Source organism: Acromyrmex echinatior, chromosome 2 (genome assembly GCF_024713525.1).
Source record: "Acromyrmex echinatior isolate Ae372 chromosome 2, ASM2471352v2, whole genome shotgun sequence".
In the NCBI taxonomy this organism is placed as follows: domain Eukaryota; kingdom Metazoa; phylum Arthropoda; class Insecta; order Hymenoptera; family Formicidae; genus Acromyrmex; species Acromyrmex echinatior.
The window spans coordinates 17,601,325-17,626,397 of NC_141853.1; the positions used below are offsets into that span (position 1 = coordinate 17,601,325).

Genomic DNA, 25,073 nt, shown 5'->3' on the forward strand with positions numbered 1-25,073 from the left:
CACAATCTATTAGCCTTTTGTTAGCTAGGTGCAAGAGAAAACAAAAATTCTATCTGCAAAATTATTCAAGGCACTGTATATTTATAAAATAACTCCCTTCGGATAAAAATCTTATGTCCGTACTTTTACAAGAGATAAATACAGAAGTTTTAGAAAAGTCTAAGAAGTCTATATACAAATATTATTATTCTACATAACTAATTTATATTATATTATAATTTAGTTATAACAAAGATTAAACAAATTTATTATTCATGATTACACGGTAATGAGCCTTCCGGAGCACCATGGACATGGATGAAAATTAGGTTCTATAATACATGTATCTTTACAGTCTTTGATTTCCGTGAGAAGATCAAGAATATCTGATGCAGTTTTATCTTCGATCAATGGTAGTTCTGCATTGTCTTGCTTTTCATTTTCAGATAGCGTAGGAGCATCGACATTTGTATCTGTAAAGAGAATACAATCATATATATATATATATACACATACACACACACTTTTTTCATCATTCTAATATAGATCATTTTAATTATAAACAAAATAGATTATAATTAAATTTTTTTTTAAAATATAGTCTTCACTCATTTATGTTTGATTCATTAAAAAATTCTAAAGGAAGTAAAGAAAATATTAAGTATAGGTAAATTTACCTTTATGACAATTTATTTCTGTGGAATTTATTAGTGTTTCGGGATGTTTTTTAAGCAAGTCAGTAACTAATACTTTTAATTTGTGCAACTGTTCCTGTTGTTGATTACGTTGCTCCACTAATTGACGGAAGGTTTGCTCTCTTTCCTTCCATCTTTCTCCTAGAATTGCTCGTTGTTTTTGATATAAAGTTATGTATTCTCCTGTATAAATGTATGCGCGTTAATTAGATTTTTTAAAATAAAGAATTCAAATATGTATGTGTGTGTATATATATATATATATATATATATATATATATATATATATATATACATATAGATATATGTTATGTGAAAAGTGAAGAATTAAAACAATAATTTGTATAATGTTAAATTTAAGATTAAAAATTAATTATTAAAATATTTACAGTAATATCTAAAAAATTAGGAGTAAAGAAAGTAGGGCAAAGTTTATATAATCGAAAGTAGTATAACTTACCTATAGTTTCTGTTTCACCTTGGAGCTGAAGAACAAGATGTTCTAATTTCTGTTTCTCGTCAGTTAATTCAGCGACCTTTTCCATTGTTTCCTTAAATCTGTTTTCTAATTTTGTAATAGGCCTAAAATTGTCTGAAATATTTTTATCTTCTGGCAGTGATGAGTTTTGCATTGTTATAATATCATTACAATTTTGCTCATTTTTTGTTACAAGCTGATCTTCATTAACGTTTTCAACTTCTCTGGATAAATGTGTCTCTTGTTGTACTTTAGTTTCTAATTCTTTTGCGAGTTCTTCATTCTCACTTTTTAAATCTTCTATATAAATCTGAAATATATAAATTACGAATAATATATTAGGTGTTGGAATTAATTCGTAGCGTTTTTTAATGAAAGAATGTTATTTATTTCACATGAGCATTAAAAAATACATTAATGAAAGTACTTCCCATCACTTGTAAAACGCTACGAATTAATTCCAACACCTAATATATAAATAAAGTTATGTTAAATAATGAAATCATATAAATTGCATCCTCACGTAAAAGACATGTATGACGATTCTAAATTAATTAAAATTATTAAATTACTAAATAGTTGACGAATTACCAAAGCATTTTGTAATTCTTGTTGTAATGTTCGGGCATGATGTGACTGTGCTTGATAATGCTGCATTTGATCTGCAATTTGAGCGTTTTGCAGTTTTTCTTTCTCTAATTCTATTAAAAGTGTTTCCTTTTCTTTTAATTTTTCTTTCAAGTTATCCATTTCCATCTCGACATTATTCAATCTTGCATTTAATTTTCGACCAATATTTCGTTCAGCTTGAAGCTGTTCTGTTAAATCTAACTTAGCATTACTCTAAAAAGAAAATAATTATATAAGTTTTTAAAACTAAATAAATTTTTGTAATAAAAAGAAATATTATAAATTTGTTTAAGTCAAAATATATTAATATTAGATTGATGTATATTATATAACTATACCACTCACAAGAGTAACAAAAGCATTTTCCATTTCAGTTAATTGTTCCTTTAACTGTTGATTTTGTGAAACAGCTCTAGATGCACCAAGTTTTTCACTTTCAAGAGCCTGTACTAATTTTGCTGCATCATTTCCATCATCTTTCATGTCTCGTAATTCCTGTATTTCTTTTGTTAACATTTCAATCTCCGCATCCTAAAAATCATCTTGTCATTAAAAAACATTTTTCTACTAAGTTTCTGAATTGTTATTTTTTGTATATATTTTTACCCTTTCAGATAACGCGATATGAAGGTTTTTATGTTGTGCAGTTAGATCCTCAATGTTTTTCATTAAATTAGTTATTTCATCGTTATGATCTTGCGATGGAAGTATGGCTTCACTTTTCTCTCTTTCATGCTGCAATTGTTGTTCTAAATCCGATAAACGTTGTATGTAACTTTTCTCTCTACTTTCTAAATCACTGATTATTTTTTTTCCACTTTCAACCTGTAATTACTCGATATAAAATGACTACTTTTATGAATAGAGTTATGTAAACATTTAATGTACCTCATTAAATAATTTTGCTTGCTGTGCATCTAACTGTCGTACATAATTTTGATATTGTCTACTGGCTTCATCCTTCTCATTATTCACTAGTTTCAAAGTTTCTCTCATTTGAGCCAACTGTTGTTCTAGTACTGTTACAGTTTGATGCTGGGACTCTAATGTTTGCGATGTATCAGTTAGCTATAATCAATTTATTTACATTAATTTTAAAATAAAATGATCGTAATTTTCAACAAAAATGGTAAAAAATTACTTGTTGTATCCTTAATTCATTTAAGGAAAGTAAAACTGCTTTCTCTTGGAATTCTTGTTGCAGAGTAATAAATTCAGTGTTCTTTAAATTTAATTTCTGTTTTAATTCTGATGTTTCCAATTCTAAATCTTCCTTTTCTTTTCTATAGATGAAAATAATTATTCGATTATTTTGCATGATATACATATTTAAAACCATAACATTTATTAAAATTAAATGGCTTCAATATAAATACCTGAGTTCATAATAATTCTTCTCGAGCTCATCATAGACTTGTTGTACTTGTTGAGCGTTTTTTTGAGTGTCAGTAGAATTACTTCGCGTTTGAGCTAATTCTTTTTCAAGCTCGTTAATACGAAGCTGGCTATGTTTTAATTTTCCGCTCATCTCCTCTATCTCCTCTAAATAGCACAGATCCAATTATAACAATGAGGAAATAACATTTTCCGATATTGTCAGAACAAATTTTGCGTTTTCCGAGATTTTATATGTAAATTATAATAAATAATAACCTGAATTCTGTTTCGCAGTCTTCTGACTCTGTGCCAAAGCTGCTGTGAGCTCCGCCTTTTCTGCTATCAGGATACCAGTAGTCTGTGCGTGAACTTGCAATTGTTCCTTCAGAGGATTTATTTCGCGAACAAGTTTGGCTTCAAATTCAGAGTCTTTCGTAGCTAGAATTCCTTCCAATTCAGCTACTCTGCTATGCTATTTTATAGATAACAATGAAATTAGATATAATCTAGTATTCTGTACTTCGAATATGTAACTTTTAACCGTTTGGTATCATTATGTTACCATTGTGCAACTTTTTTAATAATTTACATATATAATATCTGCATGATAATATAATAATACCAAACTGTCATTAAGTTATAGAATCAGAATGTACGAACTGCATATAGTGAAAAAAACTCACATAACGACTAACTTGAATGTGTAAGTCATTTACAAGTTGTTTCTGTTCCTCTAAACACGAACTTAAAAATTGATTGCGACACTTTAGATCGAAATCAAGTGAACTTGATGGTTCACTGTGATCTATATCATCGGTAAGAACATGAGCAACTTCCGAGGCCATTTCTAATAAATATTCTTTCTGCACCGTTGATGGTCCATTAGACGCTGTAATATTCAAATTGTATTTCTCATCATTTCCCACATATTGTGAATCTGATTGAAGACGTGAATGCATGGTGTGCATGTTTTTATTGCCACTTTCATGTAATCCAGCAGTTTCTGGATAATTTTCCAAGGTGGGAAAGCTCTTTTCTGTTACCTCACTATTACTTGTTGCTATTTTAGTTTCAATCATATCTGGTAAGTTATTAGCACCATCAAAGTGATTTGTTACATTTTCTTCTTTATGCATAATATCTGTATTATATATATGTTTCTCATATTGTTTTTCTATATATTCTTCATTCTGTTTCTTTTGATTATAGAGTTTGTCCACTTCTGCAGTTTGGCAATTTGTTTGGCACTGTCGGAAACATTATTTAAACATTATACTTCAAAAATACATATTATATTTTAACAGAAACATATAAATTTCTATATTGTTACAGAATTACCTGTGATATGGATTCATCTATAACATTTGAGTCTTGCTGTTTATTCAAGATTTCTTGCACTTGTAATTTCTTTTGCAATTGGAATTCCTTCAGCTGTAACAACAGTCATAACTTTATTCAAATCCACTGACAAACAAGATTTTACCATGCTAAAAATTTAATGCCAATACTTTTTAATAAAATATGTTAACATTGCATTCTGACAACTTATAATATTTAATGTAACGATTTGATAATGTCATTATTATAATTATATCGATAAAGAATATTTCGCAGCAAGATTGCATTTGTATTAGAGCACATTATTTAATATATATACGATAATTGTATTGAATGTGACGTGACAGCTGGTTCCAAATGTAAAATTACCTTCTTCTTAGCAGCTAACAGCTTCTCTGTCTTACTCATATTCATTGCAATAGTTTTCGTGATGAAGGGCTCGTTAAGGGTTATATCGAATATAAAATCTCCGGAAACACTTTACATTGTCGAGAATAGCGGTACGGTATTGCGATGACAATGTCGTCTAAAAAGGGTTATGTCACGTCTACTGACGTCTACGTGTACCATGTAGTGCCACACCTGTTCCTTGTCACTAAACTGCACTGAAATTTTCTATCTCACTTTATCAAACTGGAAATATATATCTATTTCATTTTAAAGTGCAACGAGTGTAGACTAGTTCAGTTACAAAGGACAGACATATGTCACGCGCGCGCAGCTTGTCATCGTTCGTGTCACGTGATTTGAGACAAGGTCTAAAGTGGATATACCCGGATTTTACGTTGTTTTACGTGGAACGTATGATGGTGAATGTAATGTGTTGTGAATGCAATTTGAACGACGAGATGTCAAGACGTGCCACTTCGTTCGCATGCGATTAAGAAACGCATTAATTACTCACAATTATGAGCGCGCAAAATCAGTTGCCAAATCTAGATAAGATCTTCCGAGATGACGATGAGCCTGATTTCGTACCGTCAGGAGGGTACGTATCACTCGTATATTATCGAATACAACTCGCTAAGTGCTAGTATAAGTCTGTTGATTAAGTGATAATTTGTTTCGATTAGAAGATTGTCTATTTTTTTCTTCTAAAACCTAAACATACATTTGTTTTTAGATATTAAAATACAACGAAACAATGAAGTGACCAGTGTTTGTTTTAATTAGTTCTAATTAATTAATTTTAATTTTTATAGCTTTTATCGCAATTCTTCTGCAAGTGTTTCTTGTATCATTATTTTATAAGCAAACGAAATTGAATTTGTTCTTGTCTATTCTGATTATTTTTGTTTTGCCTTGTATTTATCAGACGATATATTAAATATCTTGTACTTTCAGATCTAATCTGGCTGCTATTTTTGGACAACAACCGAAGCTCGAGCCTCATTCTGTTAAACAAGTACCTAAGAAGAATACTCGATATAACATACAACAAACTGCACCATCTTCCAAGACAGAAGTGTTGATAGCTAAAGCAGTACATGCTTTCAAATTGTAATTTCGTTAAACTGCTAAAAGAAAGAAAAAAAATTATCTCTTTCTCTATAATCTTATTTATTTTATAATAATGAGTACATGAATAATGACTAAATGAAACATAATTGAATTTCAGGCAAAATGGCCAATATGCTTGTATCGGAAAGGTTGGTATGGCATTGACAGGCAATGTAGCAACAAGAGTATATCAGATAATTTTGTACAAGACTAAGCAAGAATACATATCTGTCGCCACAGTGACACGTGATTTTGTGTATACTGTACAAACGAATAATTACGCTAGTTATTATGATAACAACAAAGAAAATTGGTCAATTTTATTCGAGAAGTACGAGCATTACTTAGAGTTTGCAATAGAAGTGGGACTAGCACGCTATTTTGCATTGCAAGAGAAAGGAGAGAATGTAATCTATCAAGATCTAATGCCAAGCGATAAAGATGTGATCGCGAAAGAGGGAGACAATATATGCATAAAATATTTCGTGGGGTCTGAAATTATACAGCCTTTTAAAACGAACTTCGCAATGTCGCAGACAATGACTGTGGAAATATCGACGGATGAGAATTGGGAGAGGATTCTTCTGGGCAGTGGGAAGGGATTGAAAAGAGTTTTATTTTTACCGCCTAGCAAACAGGTAGTTGATCAAATTTTTATAGAATACCGTATGCAATAATGTCCGCATTAAAAATTTTACATAGATTAGTTTAGGTCCTGGATTTCCTAAAGAGAGAGATATTATGCTGATAATTGAGATAACCGATATACGGGTACAGGAAGAAAATTCACCGACATCCAAAAACTTAACGAGTGGAAAAGCAGCTATAATATCGAGAATGGCTAAAATGGGTCAGTCCATCTTACCAAAAATGCCTCTACCTTCCACTACTGATTCCGAAGATACTGAGGTGCTCAGCTATTAATATTTTTTATTAATAGAGATAGCGAATAAAATTTATGATATGTTCAAATTTAAAAGAAGCAGTATTGTTTTACAGGATGATTTACCTCATAAATCTCCTCGTCACAAGAAGGTTAGATACAATTTCTAAATTTTTTCAAGTGGAAACAAAATCTACATTTTTTAAAAATATTGTATGTTCTGTTAGATCGAACAATCGGAAGGAAATTTGCAAAAGAATTTATCCTTCGCATCATCAGATGAAAAAGAGGCCACTCAGAAAGCTGTGGAGCCTAAAACTGGAGTGCCTTCTGTAGATTCTAGTACCTATAAGCCATTAATTTCTGCGCAACCATTAACACCACAATGGACTCCATCATATTTTGCTGTATGATTTAATATATGTCGTTTTATATTTAATAAATTTATCAATGTGAGACATGATTGTGAAAGAGAATTAAAATTACAGGGACATTACGTAACGATGGATAATCAGATGTATCCTGTATCGCAGACTGTAAATCGTGCAATACCAGCTGCTCTGGATCCCGGAATGAATATGTTGCTATCGGAAACGAGAATAGCAAACGCGGAAATACGAATGGGGATATCCAAAATATCCGATAATGTTCAGAAATTATTGGATAAGGTATGCATATCGATAAGAGGATGAGATTGCGTTGATTATAAAATTGTTACGTGTGTAGTTCCATGCACTTGAGCTTCAAAATGCGACAACTCCTACGAACGATAAAGCAACTTTGGATGCTTCTTGGAAAATGCTCTTAGCTCTTAATGCATCTCAAACAGGAATAAAGGTCGAAGAATTATCAAAAAATATTGATAAAGATATGTCAGATGAAAAGATTCGGGAGGCACAGAGCAAGATAAGTTCTTTAGAAAATGATTTAAAACGATCGAAAGGTAATAATCATCTGAGATAATATATTTAAATAGTAATATTGTTATATTAGAATATAATTTGTGTATGTTTAATATTTATTCAATTATTGAAGCATGTTATTACAGAGGAAAAAGAATCATTGCTTCAAATTAATGAAAATCTGAGTAAGAAGCTTCAAGAATTGGAAACAAGATTAAGCGATACAAATGACGAGTTGAAGAAAACCAAAGAAGCCTTAGAAGTTACTAAAAATACAATTGCACAGTGTAAAGAAGAAAATATTAATTTAGAAGATAGACTTTCTAAATGTCATAGAGAGCATGTTCTTCAAGCCGATACAATATCTTGCAAACAGAAAGATGTAATGATCATATTTTCTAATTGCAAATTTTATTCTTTATCAACTCAATATATATTATTCGTTTACTTTGCAGATTGAGAAGAAAAATAAAGAAATTAAGCAAATAATGAACAAAACGTATCATACATTATCAGAGAAACTTGCGGATGAATCACGTTCTGAACTATCTTTTGATTATGTAAAATCAACTATTGCAAACACAATAAAGGTACGAAATATATAAAACAAGTACTTAACATGGCATTTTTTTTTAATCTAAAATTTTATGCTTAGCATATCACTTTGCAAGTATTATATGAAGATCCCGACGAAGAAGATAGAGAATCTAAAGCAATTAAAGATGTGAATCCCACAAGTATTAAAACTATTAGCCATCAACAGATTGAGGAACCAAATGAGAAACATATTGAGAAATCAGTATTAAACCCAAATAGTGATAATGATTTCTCAATAAAATGTATGGAAACTTCACGATCTACTACGGTAATGATCTTTATTTTTATATTAAAAAAAAAATATTTATATGCTTCTATGAAAATAAATTTTTGAAATCTCTTTTTCATCCTAGATCATGCCTATATTTGAAAATGAACCACCACCTGTTCCACTTGAGGGCATTGATGAAGTTGATAGCGAGTGATTGATTAATTCCAATACTGTTTGATTTCTTAATTTATTATTTCATGCTGCAAAAAGTTATTTCATAAAATGTTTCTTATTTTTAGTTGCATGTATTATGTATATCCTCAATATACATCCTATTATTATGCTATTCCTAATAATTTCTAGATGAATGATGAAACTTTTTGTACATTTTAATAAAAAAGATATTTTTATTATAAATATATTTGTATTGCATATACACACACATACACGCACGCACACGCGCACGCACGCACACACACATATACATGAGATATTTTATTTTAGCGCTAAATTTATTCTAACAAAATGTGTACATTCAGAACGACAACAATTCACTGAGCGCTCTGAATGTACCCAATGCTTTAATATAAGAAAAATAATTAAATATAAATTAAATATAAAAACTTGTAGTACAATCAATTCGAAATTTCAAAAACAGCTTATAAAAAATTATTAAACAGATAAAGAAATTTTTTATTGTAAAATAAAATTTTTATAAAATAAAATTCAAAATCACTAATTACAATTTAGATTGTAGACATTAATAACATTTGCTATTACTGTTTACTAATATATGAAAGACTAATTTCTGCTTTAATTTGTTTTACCTGATCTACCAAATTTTTTATGTTTTTCGTCCTGTAAAAGAAAAAAAAATATATCATACTAAGCAACTAATACATGATAATAATATGATAATAATACATTAACAATAAGTTTATGTTTGTTAATCAATCTGCATTCGTAAAATTGAAGATTTCAAATTATTGATTGTACATACATATGACAAAGATTTTCTTTTGCTGCTTCTTCTTGATTGTGTGTGAAAACAATTTCTTTCCTCTTTTCATTGAATTCGGTACCATTTGTGTGCACAGTCTGTTGAGCAGATTTTTTCTTGAGCTGTTCAAGTCTGATCTGCATGTCATGTATCTTCATATCCATTTTCTTCAATTCTTCCGCCTCTGCTCGCTCAATAGAAGTCATTAAAGGTTCTTTATAATTTACCAATCTTAGAACTTCTTCTGCTCTGAAAATGTAGAGAGTAATTCGGATTTTATTTTTTCTTCACAATGTTTAAACAATTATTTTTTCCTTTTTCACATGAAGTTCAATAAATTATGTTGTATCTATCATTTATTTGACATGACACTAAGAGAAAATTATTTTGAAGTAATTAAATACTTACCTACGAGCCAATTCTTTTTGTTTATCATTAATATCTTCGTATCGTTCAGCTAAACGTTCGGCGGTCTGTCGCAATTCTTTTTTCGTCTCCATCAAAGTGTCGAGTTCTTTTAATAGATGACTTTTCAAAGCCTTCAAAGCGCGAACCTTCTTGCTAATTTCTTCCCGGACTTTGTCATGTCGGACAAAGTGTTGAGTACGAAAGATATTTGTGGCGTGATATAACAACTGGAATACAAAAAAAAAATGTTTTCGATTATTGTTAGAGAGTAATTCTGCTAGTTCCTTTTTTATTTTTATACACTAAACAAAAAATTTTAGACATTTATATTGATTTCTAAGTAACTAAAAAGAGTAGCATTACTTTAATTGTTTGTAACGTTTTATATTCATGCTTACCTCTAGAGATTCACTTAAGGACATCGAACGGGATCCTATCTTAGTTATAGGTTGTGATACATCGCGCCTCAGTAATTTCTTAATATATACGTCAAATGGTTCCTTATTCACCTTAAAAAAATCAATACATATTTTTTTACTATGACTATTCTATAATAATTAAATAATTAATATTTTCTTGTTTCATCCTAAAAGAATTGTATGTAATAATACAAGAAAACTAAAAAAATTTAAAAATAGAAAAATAAAATCAAAATAAAAATATAAGAAGAAAAATAATATAATAGAAAAAATAAAGAAATTATCTCGATACCAAAGCATTGATACTCGGATCAGGTGGTACTATAACGTTTATAATATAATAATATTTATAGAATTTAAGAAATGAGAGAGAGAGAGAGAGAGAGAGAGAGAGAGAGAGAGAGAGAGGAAGGGGGGGGGCGAATGACTCTATGCGCGCGCGCGCGCGTGTGTGTGTATGATAACAATATATTCGTATTTAGATCCTAGATTCGGCTCCGATCGTTATCCTATATATGTTTCGGTTTAATAAAAAATTAATTTGGAGAGATATGGTTATGAAAGAATAATAGATGAATAGTATACACTCGTTTCGACAACATCGTCATTCATTTAATATTCATAATTACCTTTTTCGCAGTATTCATGACCGGTTCTAGCTGCTCAATCCTTGGAAGATAATAAAGATCTATAACCGAGAGATCGATGACAACGCCTGTGTGTAGCAATGCGATTAGAACACAAGGCTCTTGGAGGAGACCAAAACCTAATATTGGTGTAGCTTCATCTATATTTGTGTGCTTGGTTCTTGTGGAAAACAGATATTGTAAAACCGATTGGTTTAATAACGATGGTAGATAATTTCTGCTGTTATCTAAGAAAAGAAATAAAATATTTGTTAGAATATTTAACGAAGACATAGAAGGAAAATCAATTATTTCAATATTTTTCTCTTTTTCTTCGATTTTGATTTTGATTTTCATTTTTAATAAAAACTAAGTTGATTTTAATCAATTTTTTATTAGATATTATATATGTGGAAAAAATAAAAAAAATTTTTGTTTATTGAAATTCACACAAATAAGAATGTTTTTATGATTTTATAATAAAAGTAACTTCCAAAGTAACAGATACTAATTTTTCTTTTACATTCTTTTCTTTTTACATAACACAAATATACTTGCCATGTATTAATTCCTCCAGTTGAGAAACCATCGGTAAACTCACCATATGAATACCAGCATTGTGAGAGCAAAAATATCTAATAGAATTAAGCATTGATAAAGTCAATTTTGTTTAATCAATAATCAAATGCAATATGGATTGCTTTAGAAATATCGCTCTTTTCATCGTGAAAAGAAAGGAATCAATTTTTAATTAATGATCAATCAAGTTTTGACTGAATTACGGCGAAACAAGTTGCGATAGTTCATCTCATATTCATCACATTTTCTTCGACTAATTACCTTGATTTGTTGCCCTTATCGCAGTGAAGATGAATGGGACAATTATATTTCTTATCGTCATCCGTAAAGAGAAGACCCAGTTCCAGTTCGACGCATTCGTAAACGTAAAGCGCATCGTCCGGCGTATGGAGACTATAGTTTGAACCATATTGCGACCAAGTCTGGGAGGAGAGAGAGAGAGAGAGAGAGAGAGAAGAGTAATTTTTTAATTCATTCTTTTCTTAAATAATTATTTCTGTAAATTTGTCTTCACGTTTTCGATTAATAATATGGAAAGGGTAGAAAAAAAAGTCTGCGTGATATATATTGTGACACATGAAATACACAAAGAGTTCTGCAATATTTATTATACGTCATACCTTTCTGTCGTCGTCATCGTCGTCCAATATTTCGCGCAGCAGTATCGCGTGATAAATCTTTCCGGTGCACATGGCGACGACCACTATCGGCGGGGTAGTTTGCAAGCACATGATAGAGCATGAATCTATCCCGTAATTATCATCGGTCGACGGATACATGGACAGCGAACCCAATACCACTGGATTCTCGCAGCTGACAACAGTTAAAGCCACAATCAAATACGAAAATAGTCGCTATTATTGACACAAGTGAAAACAATTCTGAAATCGTTAATAGCGTATTTTTCTGCTAAAAATTAAGTAAGACGTGCTTAATTTCTCTTGATTTATAAAAACATTTTGTTCATACTTCTCTAATAAAACGTTGCCACGAACAATTAATACTTCGCCGTTTCCACGGAGCACCAAGATCGGCCATTCGATCTGATTCCAATCTATTGTTTCCTTTATCTGAAAATTATTAGGAATATTTCACAATAGTACTAATATTAATAATACGTCATAATCAATTAAGAATATTACGAACTTTAGATTTATATAATAACAAATTATATAAATCTAAAGTTCAATAATAAAAATCTCGACGATGATTCAATTTATTTTGTAAAAATCAAGAGAGAAAAAAGAAAGCTATCGTCGAATTTAGAAACAAGATTTGCTTTTAGTAAATTTAAATAAACTCAGAATTTTTGAAGATATTTATGTTCTGAGCGAATCTTCGTAAGAATATATTCATTTTGGATTTTCAAATTGTAGCTGTATCTAATTATTATTGAAAAATTTTAAATGTTGCGATCAGGATAAGAATTTTAGAAACGGAATGTGTTGTTTTGAGTTCACAAATTTATTATAAAACTCGTTAAACAACAATTGTATAGGAAAATCAAATTTTATATTTTTATCATGCACACAGCAAATTTGACGCGTTATTTTTCTATAATTAATCAAAAAGTAAATCATTAACAGATAAAATTCGTTATTGAAACAAATATCTTAGAGGGGAAATATGTTGTTTAGAATCATAAAGTTGTGGGCTTGTACCTCGTCAGTGTTCTTGTCAACGAACATTTCTGGTTTTCTCAGAGTAGGAGTGGCGAAATCGAAATCCACTGCAGTTTCGCCGAGGGAAGTAAAATCTGGGATCTTCGAGGGCGAGCTCGATGGTGCGCGGCCGACTTTCCAGCATTTTACGAGTCTTGGTGCATCGCCCAGGTCGCATTCATATAAACTGCGGTGGAGTTAAGTGTAGCTTAAGGTCAGTCCGACGACATTTTTAAAGACTTCGGCGTGCCGCGTAAAGTCCTCTAAAGTTTAGTTTTGCATAAACATTTCCCGTACTTTTAAACCCTAGTCTAACGCGAGAAAGAGCTAAAGGCGAATTCGAGTTATAAGTTACATCATGCAGTTTTTTTGAAGTTTCATAGTTTTCTGTAATTATATTATAGTAGTATTCCTAACATTGAGAGGATGCTTTTCTTGCAGTTGAAAAATGAAATATTTCCATCTTAAAGTAATATATATACATAGACGTTCGATTGACTGAGGATTCCGATTGATTCGTAATGAGTAATTATGTAAATATGCAATTCAATTAAAGACATTTCAGTTGAATAATTCCATTCAGACACTTTTCTTAATTATTGAAAAGAATTATGTAAGTTAAAATAAAGTCACAACTAGCACATTTTTTTTTACACTTAATTACCGAAAAGAATTTTCAGATGTCAAAACCAGTAGATGTGAGTCATTCGTAGAACCAGGATGCCATCGCGTTCGTTGAATCTCCGTGGTTGCCCCAAAGTCGCCAAAATTATGATTCCTATGATCAGAAAATACAAATAACAAGATACAATATCCGGTAAGATATAACATCCACTTCAATAAATTCATAAAGTATGTATTAAATATTTAATAACACAGAAGTGACAATTAAAGTTTGAAACAAAAGAATATTATTAATATGTATACGATATCCTGAATTTCTTGGCAATATTTAATACAGTTAAGTAATAATTAATATAGTATATTAATCGTTCATTCGCGATTGTAATTAAATAATAATTACTAAAGATATAAGAAAATTAAATTTCATAATGTAATGTGTAATGCGCAACTACGATACGTTATTATATTTCATTATAATTTATTAAAAAAAAAAGAATAAATTATAATTCGTTATGCAAGATTGAAACAAAAAGAACGTGGATGAAGTTCCACAAATGTGAGACATCGATCCAAGCTGGAGTTGCGCCTAAGCAAGGAGAGGCGCGTTCGGCCGCGCGGATGAGCATTAATGGCTTTATAATCTAATGAATTTTTAGGATGAGCATCGGGAAGGACGAGCGGAAAATCCAGATAGGTTTTTCCCCGGGATTTATTGCCGAGAAAGAAAAGATGAGAGAAACGGGGAGGAGAGCACCCGTCCCTTATCTCCCGTTTGTCGGCGCCTTCCGACCGATGACCAACAAACCAAGAGTCAAGCTTACAGATTTATCCGCGTAAAGATAACGATGATTATTTGACTCCGAGGAAATATATTCGAATCTCGGATAAATTCCATTTTCTTCGTTTTCATATCTCAGCTTTTTCCACTCTATTTTCAAGGAATCTTTCCAGAAAAATTATTTTATGTCTCTATATGTAAGTTTTGCGAAGCTTTTTTTATATGAAAGATGCTAGAATGTTGATATCCTCAAATTTATTATTCTTAAAATGCTGTTATTATATTTTTACGCTGTCTGGATGATCTTTTGGATTGAGTGACTGTTTAGTCTTTCTCCGGAAGACAACTACGCTTCGTTTAGTTATAATCCTGATGCGCAGAGTTCATAATCGTTTGCGCTCTAGTGAATGTTATTATTTAATTCGTCCATTTACGGAAAAAAGTTACGAAATTCGTCTCGGAATCTTAAATGAGGGCGGACGAGCGACGCGACGGCCGCAGCGGAAGCGGCAGTGACTTAAACGCAATAACGAGTAATACGCAGGGAAGTTCCTGGAATAAAATGATACGACACCGTGTAAGATCTACTTTGAAGTCAGGTCCGTGCCGTTCTTTGTACAAATTGCGAGAAAAGCGCAGCGCAAAAAGCCCGTCCACTGCCACCGGGGTTAATACGTTTACGTAGGAAAATTATTTTTAATTTTTCTAGACGTGCCTTGGACGAGAGAGAGAGAGAGAGAGAGAGAGATGGACAGAGGTGAGGTCGGGACATGAGGGTGTGGCAGAATGCGCGGCACTGCCGTGTAAGAATTTCTTAATTAGATTCGAGCAGCTGCGTGGTCTTTCATTCTTTTGTTTTCGACGAAAAATTTCCAGTAAATCGCGATGGCGGTGTCCGGATCCGGCCACGTGACAAGGAATTTGCACTTTATTAAGTATTTTTATCAATTTAAACTTCGCATATTGCTTTGATATTTTTTTCTTTATCGTTTCAATAAAGCAGCATTCTACATGTATCATTACTTGAAAACAAATTAATTTCTTAATTTATTTAGACTTATTTTAATATAAAAATTCGAGTTGAATAAAAGTCTAAAAATTGATATCTCTTCTACCTTAATTAAATATTTGAAAAACGATTGTTAAAAATCGAATGTGTGTTGTCGATTTAAATTTTTAATTAGAAGTCTTTTAACAGACGACAAAGTGGTACTTTAGGAAAAGATAGAAACATAATAAAGTATTACCCTGATGATTTTATACATTTTTATTACACTGCCTTCATAAAAAATACGTAATATTACGATCTTAGATAAGAATATGCCTATTTCATTTAATATAAATGATCAGAAAATGGATATTTATGATATGCTCTCTTCAAATCTTTTTTCGGTGCCAGCGCCAACGAATATCGAATACATAACGGGGGTTGCAAGCACCCTTAAATGCGTTGGTCCTGTTGCCATTCATTTTATTTAGGAATATTCAACGCCATCGAACGCGGAGCATCTCCGCGGGTAATCAAGACAGCTTAATACCTATCAGAATACGCGCGCGGGCGCGCTTGGCCACGCGTGCGAAGGGGTAGGCATAAATTCTGATAATTCCGAAATTGTGACAGAACGAAGAAAAATTCCCGGGAGAGGTCGCGGTGAAAAGTGCGAATAAATCGTTGCGTATGCCTTTGTCAACGAAACGGTGGCGAGTCGGGCGGACACAGGAGGGTTGGAGTCACGAGGGTGAGAGTCACCATCACCAACCACCACCAACCACCACCAACTACCACCATCGCCACCACCACCGTCGTGTCTGGCCCTTTTTTTCACCCTCCCCCCCCCCCTCTCCTCCCCGTCCCCTTCACTCCTCTATCTCTTCTACGTCCTGCCCGTATCTCTCTCTCGTTCCCACCCTCCCGTTCTCTTTACCGGTGCGTGCGTACATTTTTATCAATTATTAAGAACTCCTGGCGCTTGTGCTGGTGGCCGTGTCGCCGTTCTGCGCGGGACGTATGTACTAACGGGGGTGTATATCCCAGAGAACGTTGTGTGTCGGTGATACCCGATGCCCACTGTCTTTTTCTCTCCGGGTACGGGGCCTTTTGCTCGCTTTTTCTGGCATGCCGCGGACATTAATAACGGCCACGGGCTAACCACCGCCGTCAACCCCCTCGCCAACGTTACCGTGTCCAGCCGTGGAAAGTGCGAGAGTAATAATAAAATATACGAAATGTAGGCGAGAGAGCATCGCTGCGCGGAGCGCGAGCGGGTGGCGGTCGCACTGAGGCCGACAAAACAAACGTCGCGACGTTACGGTGTACCTTTCATTGTCCGCGAAGGTACGTGGATCTCCTCGCGTTATAATAATTTAGAGCGACGCTGCGAGCCCGCAGCGCGGGTCCTGATTTTAGCTTAATAGAACGCCACGCCGGCCGGTTCGGCCGACTTGTCACGCCGGCCGTGCCGCGTTGTTTCTCGCGAGATTGTCATTATTCTCGTGAACCGGAATTTCAACCCCCTGAGGACGCAAAATTATAGCGATTTATGCAGAGTATAGAGACAATTTGGCAACTCGAGATTGATATAGTGGCGCAAATAATTTTCGAAATAATTTTTTGTAGTTGCTTACGTTATATAATAATTACTTTATGAATATAATGTACATTTTTTGCGCATTTCAATTACTTCCATCCAACTCAATACGTCTGTTCGCGTTGCTTGAAATCTCCAAAATTTTTTGTATTTGAAACGATATATATATATATATATATCTCGTTTTAAATACAAAAAATTTTGGAGATTTCAAGCAACGTGAACAGATCTAATGCAACTCCAATAAATCTATTTCCATTTTGTCCAATTAATAAAAAAGATGAAAAAAGAAAATAACTGAGATTGCATCAGATAACGCAAATTCTGCAGTGAATTCTCTTCGTGTCGTGAACACGCGTTTCAATGAGACAATTTTTAACCTACTTACGTCTCGTTTAGATAAAATCTTGAAGGTGTTCTTTGATCGCACGTTGTAACGGGCTGCCACATGGCTTTTACGTCGGCGTGCGTCCTTTATAGCGATTGTGCACTTCAAATCCCTACGGGGACAATCTACAACCGCTTAATTCTATCCGACGAGCAGAGCCCGTAACGGTGTAATATCGTTCAGTTACTTGGAATACTTTTATTACGGCCTCGCGGAAGCGCGGAGCGTGAGGAAAGGGGCGACTAAGACTAAGGGGTTGGTTGATGATGGGGGTTGGCGGAAGCCTGCCGGGCCATGCTCACGATATAACGAGGGCCATTATGATAAGCGGATGCATAGATTAGACATTACTCGTTAACCCGCCTGCTTGTGACGCAACCTCGAAGGACATAGTCTTGTGTTGTCAAAGAAGCTCAATGAGAAACTGACGACCGACACCGCGTGGCGATTCTAATTATGATTTATCGTAAGATTGATATTATTTGAATAAGATATTGATTGAATAAGTGCATTGAATATATCAGAATGTCGTATATTAGTATCATATATTATACATACAATATATGTATACGATGTATAAACTTCTGTCATATATTATTATTAATATCTAAAAGGATAGTTACTTTTATACAAATAAAATATGACAGAAGTCACAGTATCATAATTAATCAATCGATTCGTGATTTTGAATCTTGCAGAGCACGCCTTACGTTGCCTCATTGGTTACAGCGGCAGCCGCGTTACACAACGGAAGTTCGAGTTTCTCTCGTCCCGAAAGGGGATGGAGAACGCTTCGTCCTAGAGCGTGGGGGGCGGCCCATAAAATCGGGATGTTGCGCAAAATATAACGACCGACGTTCTCCTAGCGTTGGCTGACGCTCCCGTCGTAATTCATCCTGACTCTCGCTTGCCTTCGCCTTCCCGACGACACCTGCGTCGGCAACTAAGCCCGTTAATTCTCGACGCCGCGGTGCGCTCAGGCAGCGTTGCGCGTCTCCATCGCCTCCTGCCATCGACTCACGGCCTGGTACCCGGTTGGCTTCTCCCGGTTGCCCTGTCCTGACACGTTCCGGTTCTCGATCTTCGCCGGCACTTACCCCCCTAGGTAGTGCGCCGTATTCGCCTCGATGACGAGGGTGTCGAGCCTCGTTGAGTATTTCATGGCGGTACACACGACAGCGTATCGCACTTGGCGCGAGATAATTAGGTAATGTGTAATAAGCGCGAGTCATAAATATCGTTTGAAAGCGGTTAGTCGAGACAGAGGGAGAGAGCCGAGAGGTCGTGTGAAGAAGTAATTACATGGAGAAGTTTGGTCGTTGTGACATAGTTGACTTACTATCTAAAGATACTCTATACGTTCATAGAATTGAAAGAAACCATTAGAAAAATCAACAACTATAAACAATTAGGCCTTGCATGTTTGATTAATCATATATTTAGAAATAGAGAAATACAGATGTAATGTACCTAATTTCTTAAAAATTGGGGTAAAGGATCAATCCATCATGACTTGACGAGAATATTTAGTCCTGTTAATTATTTCTCTCTTAAAATTACACTTTTAATCTTCAATACTAATCTTGGAATTCTCCAGTCCATATTAATTTAAAATAAAACTTCACAGCGTAATGGATTAACAAGCTCTCTCTCTCTCTCTCTCTCTCGCGGCGGTGCTTTATATTTTTAAGGCTGAGGAGGAATCAGATCGTGACATCGACTTTGTGTCACGCGAGTGCGTGTCTCTGGACATGAAACGCATCATTGGAAATGGACGAAGCGAGCGTAGGTGAGCGACGAGGCCACGACGGGAAACGGCAAACAAAGAATACGGAGTGCGAGAACAGGAGTGCCCAAGCATCCCTGGACCGTGTCCGTGATTAACACACCGCTGTAATTAAAAGAACCGACAGATGTCTCTTTCTCTTTCATCGGCTTTTATTTCGTTACGCGGTGATGACGAAGCCAACGACGACGACGACGACGACGACGATTGCGACTGAAACATGTCTCGCGTATTTAAATTCTCTGCTGCGCGACGTTCGGAATTCTTTGATTAGACGAAGGTAGGAACACTGGCAAACAGATGCCAAGTATACGTTATTAGAACTGCGATAATCGAATACCTGCATGTATGAGATGTTCTCCATTTTGTTAGAAGAAAAGTTATGTACGGATATAAGAAAATTCCTATGTATAACTTAAATTTTATTTTTGTTTCTTTAAAAAAGACAAATTATTCTGATTATCGATGTAGAACATTTCCAAGAATTGTAATTTCATCGAGATATCAATTTGAGATTACTGTGCTTATCCCATGTTACATCTTCAATTATTCAAAAATTAAAATCGAGATTAAAGTTGAGGATCTGTGTATTTAATTATTAAATTATTAATTCTCTGATAAAACCGTGTTAATGTCCTATGAGAGGGTATTTTTGCGGTGAAGTATGTAAAGACGACCCGGCAGATAAACGAATATTTTCATTCCTATCGCGAACAAATACCGTCCGATTATATATTATATAAGCGTAACGCTGTGAGCTTTTTAATTCCGCGCGACCTCTCATAATTCAACTCTTTCGTTAACGCTGATTCGACGAGAAATATCGTTCGGCCGACAATAAAGTTTCAGGCCGCGGCGGCCTGATAAAGCGCGACACACGTAAACCATAAAACGGCTTATACGCTTTTTCCTCGGTGTGCCAACATTTTTCAAAAGGCGCGGATATCATCGGGGATCATCTAACTCATCCCCGGTGCGAATACAGCGCGACCCTATGCTCGGCCTCCGCAAACAACCCCCTTCCCTTCTTGCGATCTCTCGCTCATCGTCGAGGACAACCGTGCTGCTGCCAGCAAGCCGGTGATTTTCGTTAGTGCTTGCTCATCGAAAAAAGTAAAAAAAAAACAAAAACAAAGATAGATTCGAAGTGGGGATGCATGGAGGTAGATGTCGTTTGGAAACACAACTCTCTCGTTCTCGCAATCTCTCTCTCTCTCTCTCTTTCTCTCTCTTTCTCTACGTACGATCGGACGTGTGTGCGTATGTGGTGTGCATAGCACCGCGTGTGGCCGCCCGAGATTAGCCTCGGGTTTATATCGGGATTACATATGTAAAACCATTAGGTTAAATCATTTTTTAAATAAACGCGCGTGACCCCTTCTCCCTCCCGCGGTCCAGCAGTCCGGGTCAGATAGGAGAGCGATCCTCACGCGTTTGCGTGAGAGGGGAGGAACAGGAGAAAGGGGGTGAGATTCAACCCGTGGGTGAAATATTCCGTAGCACGTTCAACATATGCTCGAGGAACTCCCTCTCTCCTGTGCGCCGATTGACCGTTTCTGCAACGCGCCCGTGGAATTTCCACGTTCGAAAATAAATGAGCTTGCACGCGTGACAGATTAGCCCGCGAGCTTTATGGCACCTCGTAAATCTGTCTTCTTTATTGTTTGTCTTTCAGTCCGAAGCTAAAAAAACATCAGAATATGCGTTCAATAAATATTATGGATTCTTTCGATTATGACAGCTTAAATCAGCTCATCACTCTGTCTGAATTTAATGTGAATCAACCCGGACAATTTGATTAAAAATAACATCGTGAGCGATTTTCCCTGCCTTGATATACCTAAATTTTATTAAATATTGATTTTTGGAGTACTTTGTCTGTGTATAAGTTTCTATTTTTTTAGATTTTATAACAAATTTGACACTTTGTCTATCGGAGTGTTTTTCACTTAGCCTGTCTGGCACAATGAGTAGCTTCTCTACTTAAATTTATGACTGACTACTTATACCTTTATCTACTCACGTAATCTATTTAGGCCTAAATACTCACAAATCTACTTATTATTTATCATACGATTTTGTTTAAATTATTCTACAGTTTTTGTTTAAATTATCCTACAGTTTTTAGCGTGTGAAAAAATCGTATTTAATTTTTTAGATAAGTATGGCTGTCGGCGGTTCAAAGTACAGCATAAAACTGAATATTTTTCGGTAAAATCGCAATCTGGCAATTACATCGTGCAAACAGTGACTCGCGATACGATGGTTTTTTATAAATTTTGAGGAATGCGTGGTCATGTGTGGAAGATATAAAATACCGTCGCCGGCGTATATAGTACACGTTCACGCTCTTTCGCCATAAACATTACATGCGCATCACGCCCAGACAAATATTTCTTCCACTCCGAACGCAATGTTATTCCGCATTTTTTGTTCGATCAAAAAAAATATATAAATTCAATTCATCGCGCACGTACGCGGAGCGATATCGCGGGGATCTGCGATTTTATCGTTTGTTAAATGCCGACGTGTCGTAAAGATGATCGGGGCAATAAATCTCGACTATAAACTCCGGTCGATGCTTCATCCTGCCGTGCATGATAATTTCTTTCCTGAAACCTTCACGTTTTGACAGATGAAAAGCGGTAAGAGTAATTACTCGATTATTTTATTATCTTATTATTAATCAGTAATAAAATATACTATAATTTCGTTGAAACTCAGCAGAGAAACTTCTGATAACTATCATCCTGAATCGTTTACATTCGTGATAAGAATGCCGCATATTTTTCTACAAGATGGTAATCTTATCTATTACGAGAGCTTTTAATAAGATCGTTAGTCGAAGAAAAGAGAGAGAGAGAGAGAGAGAGAGAGAGAGAGAGAGAGAGAGAGAGAAAGAGAGCTTGTAGTATAATTACATGTCCATTATCTACTTTCCGCTTCTTGCTGCGGACGTTACGGCGATTCACCTGTTTCGCGGAGCTCAGAATCTGGGAGCTCGCAGATGAAGAGCCGGCATTAGGGGTTTACGAGGCGAACACTCCGAGGGTAGTTCGGCGAGACGTTCGCGGTGCTGGCGAGTGGATTGGGTAAAGGTCGGTAAGGGAGATGAGGGGGTGGTTATAAGAGGTGAGAATTATTCATAAACGTAGGCTGACTTTTCGTGGCGGAGGATAGAGGGAAGGTCGCGAGTGGAAGGGAAGAAATGGCGTAGGTTTCTCCTACCGCGTTTCCGGAGAAGCTGAAATCTACCGAATATTAAGGCAGGTGAGGGGTGACCGAGGGGAGGGGGAGGGGAGGAGGGCAGGGCAGGCCGTATAATAAACACATAACGGTAATCCTTAAAACAATAATTAGCTGCGCGAACCAACCAAGAGGCGACGATCTTACGGTGCCGCACGGAATGGCGCCGCTTTCGCAATTCGTTGTCGAATTAATACCGGGACTCGCGACGGTGTAGTGCTCTTCACCCACACCGTGACCGCATTATGCGGTAGGAATTGTACTTACTTCCTATAGTGATTATCCGCGGGGAGTGTCGCCGCTACCTCGGGATGGAGAACGAACCGTTATCGTGGTTAAACTGTTGTTATTTACTGCTTTATGAGTACGTCTCGTAAAGTAGTACGATTTTTAACAATATCTTGCGACAGAATAAGTATTTTATTCACATTTTATAAGATTATGTCGATTACGTATTATAGAAAGATAATAGAATCAAAAAGATCTATTATTGTACTAAAAAAGTCTTCGCTATTGGAGTACTTTAAATCGAGGACTTAGAATCGTTAAATCAATAGATAAAGACTAGTCAAACATAAATCTAAGTCTAATTTTTTCCAAGATTTTTTGTCAAATAAAAAATAATGTGAGTATATGTCGGATAATCAACTGATTGAATAACAAATGGAAATAATTTTCCTGTAATTTTACATGCATCACAAATCAAAGAAGTTTTTAATCTGATGAAACGAAAACATATTAACGTAAACATTTTGCAGAAACTCTATTAGCATAAATCTTTCCTCAACTACCATGAAATTGATGACTGCTAGATTCTTGATCCTCAGGGATGCTGAAAACATCTGAGGAGGGCGAAAAAGTCTCCCAAAGGTGAGAGAAACGCGCGGATCTGTCGAGGCGGGTAAAAAGGAACTCGGAATGAAACGGAGTGAGACCGAAGGGGTGTCACGAAGTGGTAATAGTTTTAATCCGGTGTCTTGAAGTCAGGATTTGGCGGCGCGGCAGTTAGTGGCTGCCAGTAAGTCCAGGCGAACCCACTTCGCGCTCTGATATCATAATCCGAATAATCACTATTATTGTCGCCATTTGCTTAATCCAAAGCCCGTCCTCTCCGCTCCACCGTAGCTCGCCAAGCTGCGGGACCTGTTATTCGGTTTCAGGACGAGGACGACGAGGACATCGAGCGTCCTATCGAAAGTTACCTTTTGCATCTTTAATCTCTTCAATTACTCCAATTCTGGAACGGGAACGATCTAAACCACGTCTGCGATTCAGAAATGGTTGGATGAATATCTATTTGCCGTCAGGCACTATTTGCTATAATTATAGGATTCTGATCTACTTCATGTAATGATGTTTTCTAATTCTATCACGATTAAAACCAAATATAAATCTAAATATACAAATAGTACAACATAAAATTAAAATTAAAAGTACACTGAAAAACAATTTGCTTAATATACATATTTCTCTGAATAATAAGTAGACATAAACTTACAGTAAATATATAAATACTTGCTGAATAAAAAGTGATAGTTAAATCAAATTAATGTTTTTGTAATTCAAATAAATATATATTTATATTTAATAAATATTTATTATTTAGAAACATTCAAAGTAATATTTATTAAAATTTAATATTTTTTTTAAATGTAATTACAATGTCGCGCTGAGAACTTTATAAACAATTTTTCTCAACAAAATACGAATAATTCTTAAAGTTAATATAATCTCCCTATACGATTAATGATCTTTGATCTTCTCTAACATGAAAGATAATTCTTTTGAATCAGACTAATTGTGTATCTTGTGTCTAGTTTGAAATCGCGAGATGATAACGCTCAGAGCTTCAGGTCATTGGCTAGGCCATGCCGCTGGGTCTACCGGAAGTTTCTCCAGCAATAACGCATAAACTTCATTTAGCCTTATTTAAGCCGGCTGGAAGGTGGCAGACATTAAATCCCCGAGATTCGTTCTAATGGTTCCCGCGACTCACTCAGAAACTGCTCTGCGCGATCTTTCGCGCGGTGTGCGCGCATAATGCGCTCTACGTGCGTTCTTAATAAATTCGCTCGAACCCAGCAGGCCGGGCAAAATCGCCTAAGTGAAACGACGAAAAAACTTTAGCGCAAACTGCCGCTCTTAATCTGGCCGGTTTGTTTAGCAGCGGTCGGTTGTTCCTCTCTCTGCCTTGCTTTCCTCTTTCTCTCCTCTTCCCTCTTCCTCTTTCGCGTTACCCTCGCCCTTCCTTTCCCTCTCGAGAAATAAGCGGTTCGTTCGCTTCCGGAAAAAGTTCAGAATTACGAATTAGCAGGAAGTCGGGGAAGGTACCTGCATTTATTCTGAATTCAGCTTATTATGAAATTATAATGCGTGGGAC

General features: G+C 35.1%; 3 protein-coding genes across 3 annotated transcripts in view; 1 reads left to right on the plus strand and 2 right to left on the minus strand.

The window, feature by feature from the left end:
• Positions 1 to 47: 47 nt before the first annotated feature.
• LOC105143504 (golgin subfamily A member 2) lies at positions 48 to 5,061 on the minus strand. Its single transcript, XM_011051879.2, has 13 exons — positions 4,867 to 5,061; positions 4,498 to 4,590; positions 3,843 to 4,406; positions 3,436 to 3,631; positions 3,159 to 3,324; positions 2,924 to 3,065; positions 2,671 to 2,850; positions 2,389 to 2,607; positions 2,128 to 2,313; positions 1,744 to 1,995; positions 1,135 to 1,462; positions 657 to 857; positions 48 to 452 (listed from the first exon to the last, which is right to left on the minus strand). The coding sequence occupies exons 1-13, from the start codon at positions 4,909 to 4,911 to the stop codon at positions 259 to 261; spliced, it is 2,766 nt and encodes a 921-aa protein (XP_011050181.1). The 5' UTR covers positions 4,912 to 5,061; the 3' UTR covers positions 48 to 258.
• Positions 5,062 to 5,217: 156 nt separating this feature from the next.
• On the plus strand, positions 5,218 to 9,007 carry LOC105143506 (FK506-binding protein 15). The gene is made up of 12 exons (XM_011051882.2): positions 5,218 to 5,485; positions 5,842 to 5,997; positions 6,116 to 6,635; positions 6,700 to 6,906; positions 6,997 to 7,032; positions 7,108 to 7,287; positions 7,369 to 7,548; positions 7,607 to 7,823; positions 7,929 to 8,164; positions 8,238 to 8,372; positions 8,438 to 8,647; positions 8,733 to 9,007. The coding sequence occupies exons 1-12, from the start codon at positions 5,406 to 5,408 to the stop codon at positions 8,802 to 8,804; spliced, it is 2,229 nt and encodes a 742-aa protein (XP_011050184.1). The 5' UTR covers positions 5,218 to 5,405; the 3' UTR covers positions 8,805 to 9,007.
• A 252-nt stretch (positions 9,008 to 9,259) lies between these two features.
• The window catches only part of mbo (nuclear pore complex protein Nup88), a 69,061-nt gene continuing 53,247 nt past the window's right edge, over positions 9,260 to 25,073 (minus strand). Inside the window, exons 3-13 of the mRNA XM_011051887.2 lie at positions 13,948 to 14,061; positions 13,284 to 13,470; positions 12,592 to 12,692; positions 12,243 to 12,435; positions 11,884 to 12,044; positions 11,602 to 11,678; positions 11,047 to 11,291; positions 10,397 to 10,507; positions 9,999 to 10,225; positions 9,591 to 9,839; positions 9,260 to 9,448 (exon numbers count right to left, since the gene is read on the minus strand). Of these exons, the coding sequence (XP_011050189.2) occupies positions 9,367 to 9,448; positions 9,591 to 9,839; positions 9,999 to 10,225; positions 10,397 to 10,507; positions 11,047 to 11,291; positions 11,602 to 11,678; positions 11,884 to 12,044; positions 12,243 to 12,435; positions 12,592 to 12,692; positions 13,284 to 13,470; positions 13,948 to 14,061 (1,747 nt within the window). The 3' untranslated portion in view covers positions 9,260 to 9,366. The remainder of the gene's footprint in view (positions 9,449 to 9,590; positions 9,840 to 9,998; positions 10,226 to 10,396; positions 10,508 to 11,046; positions 11,292 to 11,601; positions 11,679 to 11,883; positions 12,045 to 12,242; positions 12,436 to 12,591; positions 12,693 to 13,283; positions 13,471 to 13,947; positions 14,062 to 25,073) is intronic.

What these genes read in the sequence shown, in the direction of transcription:
- LOC105143504 (XM_011051879.2), bottom strand. Translation starts at nt 4,911, where the DNA reads ATGAATATGAGTAAGACAGAGAAGCTGTTAGCTGCTAAGAAGAAG. An exon ending in TAGATGAATCCATATCACAG is followed by an intron (nt 4,407 to 4,497) that starts GTAATTCTGTAA and finishes TGTTTCCGACAG; the next exon opens with TGCCAAACAAATTGCCAAAC. An exon ending in ATGAATTAAGGATACAACAA is followed by an intron (nt 2,851 to 2,923) that starts GTAATTTTTTAC and finishes AATTGATTATAG; the next exon opens with CTAACTGATACATCGCAAAC.
- LOC105143506 (XM_011051882.2), top strand. Translation starts at nt 5,406, where the DNA reads ATGAGCGCGCAAAATCAGTTGCCAAATCTAGATAAGATCTTCCGAGAT. An exon ending in GATTTCGTACCGTCAGGAGG is followed by an intron (nt 5,486 to 5,841) that starts GTACGTATCACT and finishes TTGTACTTTCAG; the next exon opens with ATCTAATCTGGCTGCTATTT. An exon ending in AAACTTCACGATCTACTACG is followed by an intron (nt 8,648 to 8,732) that starts GTAATGATCTTT and finishes TTTTCATCCTAG; the next exon opens with ATCATGCCTATATTTGAAAA.